This window comes from Podarcis erhardii (assembly GCF_964252035.2).
Source record: "Podarcis erhardii genome assembly, chromosome: 6".
NCBI classification, from domain to species: Eukaryota; Metazoa; Chordata; class Lepidosauria; order Squamata; family Lacertidae; genus Podarcis; species Podarcis erhardii.
Genome location: NC_138510.1, coordinates 45664565 through 45676852, shown reverse-complemented (window position 1 = coordinate 45676852; position 12288 = coordinate 45664565). Strand labels below are relative to the sequence as shown.

At 41.1% G+C, this 12288-nt stretch overlaps 1 protein-coding gene across 1 annotated transcript in view; it reads left to right on the top strand.

The window, feature by feature from the left end:
* BLTP3A (bridge-like lipid transfer protein family member 3A) overlaps positions 1–9350 on the top strand; it is a 58297-nt gene extending 48947 nt beyond the window's left edge. The window contains exons 15-21 of the mRNA XM_081866463.1: positions 513–709; positions 1922–2073; positions 2180–2330; positions 3805–4070; positions 5765–5873; positions 6191–6294; positions 8857–9350. Coding sequence (XP_081722589.1) covers positions 513–709; positions 1922–2073; positions 2180–2330; positions 3805–4070; positions 5765–5873; positions 6191–6294; positions 8857–8982 — 1105 coding nt within the window. The 3' untranslated portion in view covers positions 8983–9350. The remainder of the gene's footprint in view (positions 1–512; positions 710–1921; positions 2074–2179; positions 2331–3804; positions 4071–5764; positions 5874–6190; positions 6295–8856) is intronic.
* The last annotated feature ends 2938 nt before the right edge of the window (positions 9351–12288 follow it).

The following is a 12288-nucleotide window of genomic DNA, read 5'->3' as shown; positions in this document are numbered from 1 at the left end:
TCAGTCTGTAGAGCACAAGACGCTTAATCGCAGGGTTGTGGGTTCGAGCCCCAAGTTGGTCAAAACATTCCTGTATTGCAGGAGGTTGGACTGGATGACCCTTGTGCACTCTTCCAACACTACAGTTCTATTATTCTAATATCCGGAGAGCCACAGGTTCCCTCGCCAGCTCTGCCTCACTAGTGTCCTCAAATGCACCTTCTTTATCTTTCTCTTATGTAACCAAGTGGTTCCCAATAGAGCACTGCATGTAGAAATAATGTCAAGATGGCCACAAGAGAAAAATGTGTTCATCCAGTTCTGACAGTAGATGGCTTAGCTTGCAATAACAGGGAAGGCTGTGGGCAGGGAGTTCAATTTATTTCTTTGTACAAAACACCTTATGCCACACTCCCTCCAATATATAGTGCCTCTTACTATGTACCAGCTATCATAATGATGGGCATCTTTCAATTATAATTTTGCATCTAATCCAGTAATACCAAACAGCTTTGATCTGTGCTTGTTGTTAGGGATCCCACACCGAAGACTGAAGAGGGGCCGTTGACTCCAGTGGGAGGCAGTAGTGGACGAATGCGTTTCTTCTCCATGAAAAGGACTGCATCCCAACATTCCTTTGATACCAGCTCTCTAGATGGCAGTGGTCCTGAAGATAGGTTGTCGGTGGATAGCGATGGCAGTGATGGTTTTGTGATGCTTTTAGAACCTGGTAATGAGAATTAACTTGTACTCCCCCCCTTATGAATTCATCAAATAAGTTATAAAATACTTGGGTTTATTATTTGAGGGTATTGTTGTTTAGTCGTTTAGTCGTGTCCGACTCTTCATGACCCATGGACCAGAGCACACCAGGCACTCCTGTCTTCCACTGCCTCCCGCAGTTTGGTCAGACTCATGTTTGTAGCTTCGAGAACACTGTCCAAGCATCTCGTCCTCTGTTGTCCCCTTCTTCTTGTGCCCTCAATCTTTCCCAACATCAGGGTCTTTTGAGGGTATAATTTGTACAAAAACAGCATTTGTGTAATTAAAAGACACTTTTTAATAACTAGGTGGGATGGATTGTGGGAAATTCATCGTAGAATTGGTACTGTGATGGTTGGAGAAGGGGGTTCTAATGCAAACTGTGGGCTGGATCCAAGCTTAGCTTTTGGTGAATGGAAGTCTCTTGATCCTGTGGAGATATCCCCTGCTCAGCTGCCACTCACCACCTGGCCTAGGGCAGGGCCTGACAGGCCTATAAGAACTGCTACCACTGCTGCTGCTGCTGGGCAGAGAGGGCTCTGTTTTGTTTTGTTTTTGTTTTTTTGTTTAAATTGCTGTTATTTTTACCTATGTCATTTTAAACTGTGATATTAATGCTGTATTCTTAGTTTTAGATTTTGATTTATGTGGAAATTGTTTCCCATTTGGTTGTGTATTTTTTGATGTGGTTTATTTATTGTTTATGACTTTTGTAATTATGTAACTCTTGTCATGCTGTAAGCTGCCTTGAGCATTGTTTTTTTAACTGTGGAAAGGCAGCATACAAATAAAAAATGATGGTGATGATGATGATGATGATCCTGCTGGTGGAAGAGGCAATTTTCATCCATTTCCCCTTCCCCTTGCAACACCCCCTGTCTCCCAGAAATATTCTCCAAAGGATTGGAAATGCTGTGGAACAGCATGGGGAGTGGTGCTGAGCACTGCAGAGGGAAATAAGCAAAAATTGGCTCCCCTGCCTTCCACTAAAATTTTTAGTAAATTGCCCGGCACATAAGCTCTTACTTAGAAATGCAATTTTCCTTATGGGGCATTTACGTTTTTAAAATTAATCCAGTCCAAGTGTGTAGTCTTTTTAGATGTTTCAGAATTCTGACATTCCTGTTTAAGTGCTATAAGAATTGTATAGTAATTACTGAACTTCTTGATTTTTCTTCAGAGTCTAGCCTGGATCCTCTTACCCCTGCGCACATTCCCCAAGTCCTTGATGATGCAGGCCACAGGTCAAGCCCAATGGCAGATGAGGAAAGAGAATCAACATATATCAACAGCTCAGCTTCTCCCAGCGGACCAGACTCCAGCCCCCAGATGGTTAGATGTCATCCCTTTCTTGTTCTTTTAAATATTATTTCTTCGAGGAGTTAGAGAGAGAAAGAGAGGCTGCAGCACTCATTTGTTCTATGGCTTGCTGTTTTAGGTATCTGTCTTGGTGTTGAAAATGAAAGAAGTAAACTGTGTGATAGAGACGAAAGGAGATGATATGGGACTTGCCCTTCAGGTTATGGAGCTAACTCCTGCGCACCTAGGAAATCTAAGTATGTGGCAGTTTCTGCAAGGTGACTGCACAGGTATGTTACTGACCAAGGTAAAGTTCAGTAGCTTTGATGCATGTACAGAGATCTGTTTTTGCCTGTACAATACAATCAGGAGTCTTGGTGCCTATGTGGGGTGTTTGCCTTCCAGTCTTACATAGAAGGGAAAAAACACTATTTGTTTCCGTATAAACTTCTCTGGGATATAGATCTACAACTCTGACTTCTAGGTTTTGTGATAGGTTTACACAAGTGTCCATCTTGCTCAAGTTTGTCAGCACTGACTGGCAGGTGTGTCCAGGGTTTCAGGCATGAGTCTTTCCCCAGTCCTATCTGAAAATACCAGATATTCAACCTGACACATTCTGTATGCAAAGCTCATGCTCTACCACTGAGTTATGTCTCTTTCCCCAAGCTGAAGTATTATTCACTATTTCCTGTCTTTTCTACCAATAGCAGGCACATGATTCTGCTGAACAGTCAAAAATGTAAAAAGGTGGAATATGTGTGGTGAAGAAGGCAGAAAAAGGCTGGGGAAAGGTCGGGGACAATTTTTAATTTTTTTTAAAGAGATGCTGTGTCCTCATCTCTAATATTGAGTGTGTCAGGATGTGGTTAATGAGAGGTAAGGGACACTGCTAGATTTCAGAAGGTGGTGTAGATGTAAGACAGCAGTGTGATGTCTCTGGCAAAATTACATGGCTTCAGACTCTTAAAATGGATTATTTTAGTAGCACAAGTTTCCATTTTAAAAATGGAATTGAACTTAATGTGGGCCCCTTGTTGTATATCTTTTGGCCACTAGAGAGCACAAGATATAATAGGATGGAATTAAGCTGGTAATATACTTGGGAGGACATGTTGTTCAAAAGAATAATAGAGAGGGAACCTTAGTTTGAGAAGCCAGTTTTACAAAGCTCAGGGCTAGTTATCAAAGAGAGCTTTCATTTTGTATAAATAAAGCTGAATGCTTTAGATAATCAAATACACATAAATTTTCCATTAATATAAGACTGCTGAAAGCAAGAAAATATATCCAGTTAGATGAGCGCAAGCCCCACGGAACTCACTGGGGTTTACTTCTGTGTTTATGTTACAAGATTGCACTGTAAACAGTTTGGGGTCATATTAAATTATTCCATCTTCCATGTCTGTAGTTGTGATTTCTATTAGGGAGGCTGATGATCCAAGGCAAAATTGATTTAATCTAGCTGCTTGGAGCCTCGGAACAGTAATAGTGCCTTCCACTAGCTAAGGTGTGGCTAACCTTTGGCCCTTTCAGATCTCACTGAACTACAGCTGTCTTGATCCCTGACCATTCCCCATGCTGACTGGGCTTGATAAGAATCAGAATCTAACAGCTTTTGTAGGGTCACAGGTTTCCCATCCCTGCGCTAGCTGATAGAATTAATGGCATTAGTTAAACAGTTTTAGTAGGGGGAGAGGATGGGAGAATTATCAACATTGTAAGCTATAGAATACTGATGCTATAACCACCTTATACTTTTAGGAGAGCTAAACTCGGAGAGACCTCAAACCAGTGAAACTAACCTGACCCAGCCTGAAGTGTCTTTACAATATGAAATAGGACCAAGTGCTGCAGTGCATTCACCTCTGGCTGTTCAGAATGGTTTTTTCCACATGCTGATTCATAGCTATCGTGCAGAGTTGCTGACATCCTTTGTTTCCAGCCTTGGACCCTTCCTTGAGGATGAGGTGATCCCTGAAGTTATTCCCATGAAGATTGAAATTGTGGACACCAAGATTACACTGAAGGTGGGAGAATGTGTACATTAGCTTTTAGAATGGATTGGGAGGAAGTGTAGATATTACTATGTATGTTCACAGTTTCAAGTATACAGAGCAACAAGTATTGCTGAAAAAGAATGAACATTGCTTCTGCAAAGGTACATCCTGCGTCACTGTCCTTTTAGTGTTCTTCAGGAATGTCAGTAAACATGGGAACAGGGATTACTGGTAGACATTGTATTTTTAGTCTTCCACCCCCACCACCCCACACTCTAACCCTATTAAGATAGAAACTTGGACCATGTAGTAGAGCCCTCAGAATCTAACTCTTTGATGTTTTGTCATGAGTTATGTAACTAGCACTGTGAGTTGTTAAAAATTTAACAGGTGACCTCAGAAGACTGCTAATTGCTCTTCATTCTGGGAACTGATAAAAAGGGCATACTTAACTCATGACATCAGTCTTGTTCAGGTTTCCTGATGGCCTCTTTCAGCCTTGGAAAGGCAAGATACTGAAAATAAACAAATCTTGTGTGCTTTGCTTTCCTCAGTTATAATATAGACTTTAAAATATTCCACCACTGTAATGGTTCTAGGGGTTGCTCGTGCGTAAACCGGTGCAACGCCTGGCTGGGTTGCCTGAGTGAACCTTTTCTGTCCGGACAGCCACTCACCCGTGGCTGTCTCAATCGCTGGCAGAATCCGTCAGTGGGCGTTTCTTGAACTTCTTCCAGCAAAGAAGCTCTTTTGACGCCTAGTCTCCTCCTACTCTCCCTGCGCGGAAGCCTTCTGCGCAAGGAGGGTGTGGGCAGCGGAGGAACCTTATTCTCCCTGCTGGTCCCTGGCAAGGGGTCATGGGACCGCCTCGCCGATTCCCCCATCTGCCCCCCTTCTCCACTGGTGCTACGCTGATTCTCTTCCCCAGAAGATGGGCTGCCTCTCCCCATCCCGGGACGCTCTCTGGAATCCCTCCGGAACCCGCTCTCTCCCTCCGGCACTGATGGCAGTTCCCTGACAACCACCCTTTGTAAAATTCTGTATCATACAAAAGGAACCATTATTACCTGATTAGAGTGCAGTGGTATCTGAAGCAAAGGAAACTTTGGAGTACATCTTCTAAATCACTTCGGATGTGTAATAAATGTAATAAATCTAGCATACGTACGCAGAGTCTTTCAACTTTCCTATTTCAATTAGTCCCTTCAAAAGCTAAATTCATATCTGTATGTCTGGGTCCTTTACCTTTTAGCTTTTACAGTTGGTACCTCAGGTTACAGACTCCGCTAACCCAGAAATAGTACCTCGGGTTAGAACTTTGCTTCAGGATGAGAACAGAAATCGCGTGGTGGTGGCAGCAGCAGTGGGAGGCCCCATTAGCTAAAGTGGTGCTTCAGGTTAAGAACAGTTTCAGGTTAAGAACGGACCTCTGGAACGAATTAAGTACTTAACCCGAGGTACCACTATACATATCTATAGTGGCATTGCACTACAGATGGCAGCAAAGAGCTGCCGCCAAAAGTTATCTGCATCTTCCCTGCTCCCAGCCCACATATATGGAAGCATGGGCGTCATTATATTCTGACCTCAGACTGGGTTTGATCGTCCATTGTATTATAATAATGCTTTATTGGGATAGGGTATAGAATTGCTTGCATTGATAATATGGTTTCTGCAAAAATTAGAGAGAATAATTTTTATAGCTAATATTCTTTGTTTTGCAGGATGACAGTCCTCGAATATACCCTACTTCTCCTGGTCCTGTGCCTTTAATCCTTGCAGTGGACCATGTTGTTGTTTGTTGTGATGATGATGGAGTATTCTGTATAAAAGGTCAGTGCCATGAATGGCAGTAGCAGTGGCTGGAAGATGCTGCAGCTAAAACAGCTAAGCCTGCTAGAACCTTTAACCCACCCCAGCTTCCTTTTTGTTGCTACCAGTACATTGAGATGATTAATATGACATTTAAGTGATATGTAAAATATTTATTGGGGGACTAATATTGCAATGTGCTGTTGGATATTGCTGCTCAGCCATTTCCCTCCCTTATCTTCAGTTTCTCATTCTGAAAAAAAATTGGAGGCTTTATCTTAACATCCACATCCTGCAGGTTATTTCATCATACTTGTGTTTTCTGCATGCCTTTTCAGTTGCACAGGGGGAAGGATCTTCTATGCAGAAGAGGCTTCAGAAAGATCTTAAGAAACAGCGGAGAATTTCTGGAGTTTCAGCAGGAAGCAGTGATGAACTTCAGGTATGCCATATGTTAACAGCTTGCAGTCACTAAAGGAAAAGGGAGGGAAATGCAAGCCCCTACCTGTGTGTTTATTTCCTTGCTAATGTACTTACAAATATCAGCTCTTGTGTACTCATTTCTGGATATCTCAGTTTCCTTTCCCTTCCCTCTTTTCACATTTCTTTGCAGAAGCAAAGGCAAGCATGTCATTTGCTGATTTTCAGAGACAGCACTGTAGCATTTCTTGCAAAGACTGCTATCTGAAGCAGGATTTTGAATAGATACAATATTTATATTCACCAGTTACCATAATAATGGAATAAATATTAATACATATATCAAAGTGATTAAGAGTGTAACAGATAACACTGATAGCAACAAAAAAAGAGGAAAGAACGTTCTATTATAACCATCTTGCATTATGACTTCAAACATTCTTCATCAACACAGTTGGTTCATGTTAATGTATGAATAATAGAATCATTCAGTCTCTGGTACCCAAGACTGGAGTTGTTTTTTTAATGGCTCTGGCAATAGTAGGAAGTAGGCTAGCATACTGGGCAACTTCATTAGTAATAAATGCATTCTTACCCTGATTAATGGCCTTACCCTCCTATAAGGGAAATTACAATTAACTTGCTTGCATCATGGTTGTACAAAATGACCAAAATAAAGAAATCTGAATTGTGAACTACATCAAAAAGTGCTGTGTCAATAGTAATAAAATATTTGCTTTTTAGAGGAAAACATCCAATATAGTGCCAGCTTATAATGTTTCCCTCTAAAAGACAATTACTTTAGCATTTTATTATTACTTTTTAGTGTTTCTGAGGCTGCAGATTTATTTCAAAAACAATCAATAATTAAGGAAAAGCACTATTAATATTGTAGTTTCTGCTGTGAGCTGTACTGTTGTAAACATTCTCTGCTTATAGTAAAAATCAACAAAATCTGGCAGTTCATTGTACTGTTAAAGTTAATAGATAAGCAGTAAAGTGAACTAGGAACCTGTGTACATATCTCCATGTATAAATCAGAGTCCCAGATAATTTTCTGCCACAGTTTTAGGCTTGTAAAACCTGCTGCATTTTCTTTTGCAATGTCTACTTTGCATTCTTTTTAAGTGTGTGTGTGAAGGCTCTTTTCCCGTGCTCGCTCCACTCCATATTTGAGGACTCCTTTTTCCAGGCATCCCCATACTCAGCCTTCCAGCTGTTTTGGGACTACAATTCCCATCATCCCTGATCACTGGTCCTGTTAGCTAGGGATGATGGGAGTTGTAGTCCCAAAACAGCTGGAGGGCCAAGTTTGGGGATGCTTGCCTTTTTGTCACACATGAGGCAACTGAATAATGCAAGAGGGACAGATTTGAGTAGAGCAGTGATGGAGAAACACTGAGTGGAAAAATGTGGTAGTTTTAAACAACCACAAAGGTTTGAATGGAACAGGAGAAAGGAAAGGGAAAAGGTGGGGGGGGGGTTTAAACAAGATTTGAGTACAGTGAGAAGAGAATTGAGAGAGGCTTTGTTGCTTTAGCTTTTGGGTGTTTGCCTCTGTGTTGTACCCATCTGCACTATTTCTTCTTGTTAAAACTTTTTTAAAAGCAATTCCTCCATGTTCTTCTTTCTGATCTATTCAAACCTCTTCCATTATTTTAAGCCACCACGTTTCCCCTCTGATTGTCTCTCCTTTCTTACTTCCGTATCACAGCCACTGATGTTATGCAATCTGCCTTCTCTTCCCACCATCCCCCATCTTGCTGTGACTTCAGCAAATCCAGGATTGTAATTTGGTGCTACAATTCCTGCATTGGGTGCTGCATAATGACAAAACTAGTGCAAATGTAGTATGGGGGTTGTATATACACAAACATGCACATCCCAAACAAATACGTATCGGTACAAAATATGATGCTGTTTTGCATTAATTTTTATTTTAAAGATGAAAGATACTTTGGCCTTTGCATTGTGCATTAAAAATCTTAGCTGCACGTGGACATCTGGTTGGCCTCTGTTGGAAACAGGATATTGGACAAGAAAAGCTCATGGTTCTTTTTATATGCTGATGCTGCTATTGATGGGCTAATGTTCAGTATTGATGAATCTAATGTTGATTATTATTATTTTGCACATAATTTGATTTATATGCTTACGTTACAATCTGAATAGTAATGGAAAACTTAAAACCAAAAGCTGGGCAAAAAAATCTGGGATTGCTCTACAGAGAACCGTGCTCAGATTTTCAGGAACTTGAATAATGGTCCTTGATTGCAATCTGCTTTTCCTTTCTTGAGACCAAAACGCAAAGTGTGTGTGCATGTGTGTGTAATATGAACCACTTTTTAATTTGATGAAGCACTTAATAATTTCTGAAATAAGAATTACTGCATTAAAAACAAAGTCACTGAAAGCTAATAGCTATTAGACTACACTATCGGCAAGTACTCCTGCTGGGGAAGTTATCTCTTTGAATAATATAGGTATAATGCCTCACTATCCAAATTGTGTCTTGCAGCTCACAGCTTGAAAAATACTTTATCTCTCTTCACCCCCACCCCTGCTCCTTATTTTGTCTTTGTAGCTAAAAGAAGTGCCAGCTTTGGAGAGAGAGCTACAGGTCACAAAAAAAGCCCTTGCAGAAGCCAATCTGGACAAAATACGCCTACTAGAGGAAATAAGGAAATATGATCCTCTCTTCCAGCTTTGACAGCAGAGGACTGAGCTACAGATGCTCAGGGCAACCAGAGATCACCAGCAGCATAAAAAAGCTTGCTCGTTACATTACAGCTACCTAGGCCATCTTCAATCCAGAGTAACTGCCTTGAGGAGCAGAAACAGTGTGCCATTACAGGAGATGGAAGATGGAAATGGACAGGCAGTGAGGAAACGTGGGAATATGATGACCTGGAGTATTCGGTTTTGCAGCCCATGTCCAGATAGCATGCAACTACACTTCAGCTAAAACATGGCAGCGTTGAATCTAAAAGCTGCGAAGCCAAACAAGGAAGAACTATGTTTCTGTCCCATTCAAGTTGTCTGAAAGTGGTGCTGAAAAATGAATAATCTTTCTCATCATCTGCTTCATTCCTGCTTGAGGTGATGGGTAGCATTGGGGACATGTATATTATACACCAAAACAGTAAGGGTCAGTCTTCTTTGCTGAAGCATTGTTAACCATTGAAAATAAATTTCATGGAGCTTTGGTGCAGCACCATGAGCCTGAGGCATAGAAGAATGAGGGGTGGGGTACAGGCTGAGCACAGGAAAGGGTGCTAGGAACAGAAGGTATAAAATTAATCAGGCCTGATATGTGTTTTGGTGGCCGCAGTTTCCCATTAAACTGTCTCCCCCCCCACTTGTCTTTTCCAGTAAGACACTGTGAGTGGAGCATTTCACTAGCCTTCCTCCGACTTCTTCATAAGCTCAGTTGACCTTCACCATTGCCTTCTTGCAGTATCACAACCCTTACTGGGTTTAATTTAGTGAAAAGCTGCAAATGTCCTGTCCTTGACAGCTGAGACACGTAGGAAGCACTTTTCCTTTGCATTACACTACACAGATAAGCCTGGACAGCACAGAGGAAGTGGGTTCTGCCAATTCCCTCTAGGTCATGCTCGGCCCTTAGCAGTTCATTTGGTAAATGATGAACCACAAAGTATGCGGCAACTTTCTGTAATCCAGATTAATGCTGGTTGAAATTGTTCTAGTGTGTGATTATGTAGAGTGGCTCAACCCTTTCTTCTTTCTGCTGTCACGCGTTGTTTGCTATTTGGAATGAATGAAACAGCAATTAAGCTCTGGAAGAGGCTTGGCCGCTGCTAGTTTTCTTGGATGTTTCCGTAAAGAGGTTGTGTCCAAAACAATTTTAGAGGGGATTTTGCTCTGAAGCAATTTTAACAAGGCATGATGAAGCCTACATAGAGGGAAATGGTAAAAGCAAGGAGGAAAGAATGTCTCCAGGGATTCCAGCCTTAGATGCAGCCTGTAAATTAGTACAATATGACTCTCCAAGCAGTTAAAGCCAGTCTCAGGCAAGTAAACACAGTCTAACAATTTACAACAGAAGGCCTATGCTTGCTCACTATACATGAACTAACTACCATATTGAAGATTACAGAAATAAGATGTTAGTTAAGCCTCTAATGAATGGCAAGCCTATAATGAGTTCTGTGCCTAGTTGAATTATTATTCTATTATTTATTGAATTTATATACCGCCTATACTTGGGGGGTGGGTCTCGGGGCGGTTCACAGAATAAAATCAAGATATAAAACCACAAAATACCTAACAAAAATAAAAACAACAACCCAATAGCCTCCCCCCGTCCAACCCCCCCCCAACATTTTAAAAGGGCATAGGGTGTAAATCATGAAGGTATATTGTACAACACTCCTGGAACTGGGGGAATGAGCAATTGTGTGAATGCTAACTCACACTTCTCACCCTCCTCCACCAGCCATTTTGACCTACTTTTTAAAATTTTGTGTTATCGTTGATAAACACACAACTCAACAAAATGTTAGTTGTTGGCCAGTCTCTGAAACTGACTTTTTAAGAAAACAGCTATACTGTACATCCATGTCCCTAAGAAGCATATGAGACCCAGTAGAGCAAGGATGGTGAACCAGTGGTCCTCCAGGTGTTGCTGGACGAAAACTCACAAGAACCCTGATTGTTGGGCATGCTGGTTGGAGCTCGAGTCCAGCAACAACTGGAGGGCCACAGGCTTCCTGCCCCCACAGTTGGAAAACAAATGTGGAAGAGTGGTGGCAACCTCTCTTGTGAAGCCCTGCAAGATTCAACTGGATAATACAGTCCTGTGCTACACTCTGCCAAAAAGCCACCCATAGCACCTGGCTTTTCGTACCCTTGGATATGACTACATTTAATACTTTTGTGGGTTAGTCTTTGTAGTGTGCTAAGACACTTTTAATGTTGTATGGATGCAAAACAAACTGATGATACAATATGCACTACATTCTAGCAACAAGAAGGGATTGCCAATTCTTCCCAAACCATATGCCTAGATGCAAATTCAAAGGCTGTTCTTGTCTTTGTGAATGATTAGGCTGATGTATACGTGCCTGTGCTGACTTTTGATAGTTTTTATCCCTAAAAAGAAAATGTAGCTATAACATATAGGCCTGAATGTGTTCTTACACAATTTTCTAAAAGTGCTTAATTTTAGAATATTAAAGCTGGAGACATAAGAATCATGCTTAATACAGGTATACATAGATGTGGCTGCTAAAAGTATGATATGGATTAAGATTGGTCAGATAAGAGGAATTAGTGGGTTTAGTTTAAGTCAAGTATCTTACATTTAGGGAAGAAGTTTCTACTACTGCACATGTTGGATTAGTCAGACTGGGTTAAAGTGTCAAAGATATTTAAAGGGTAACCATACACACACACATGACTGGTTTATTTTTATTTTTAAAAAATAAAATCACAAATCATAACAGTGGAATAAGTACCATAAATAGTCTGAGTTATGTAATGTCCCATCAAAGCAACAGCCTATATTAGTATAGAGTTCAGAACAAAATGGAGCATGAAGAGGGTAATGGGCTATAACATAATAAGCAATCTTGCTGTAAATTAGTAGTATTTTAATGGTTAACCAATCTTATCTAGTACTTATTAAACAGTTTGTAGCTGGAGGCAATGCCATTCCTTAGCTATTGCTTCAGAATGCATCTTTTTGAGTCTGACATCTGCTTGTCTGCCTTGATCTGATTGCCTTGGAGCAGTCACCGTGTGACCTTCACTATGTGAATCAGAGAGCAGCTTAAAACAATTTTTGTTCTGAACCGGGGAGGGGGGGAGAGAGAGAGACTCTGTCTTCAGCTGCCTCAGATAATTTGCTAGCCCTCAAGGCTAGCAACGGGCTGCTGTACTCCAGAAAGCTTTGCCAGCTGTGCTGTGGTGCTGTCACTTTCATTAATTCATCAGTGGTGATTTCTGCATATCGGGCTGCATGTGCTGTAGCTTCTGCTTGTTCATTTTCTGT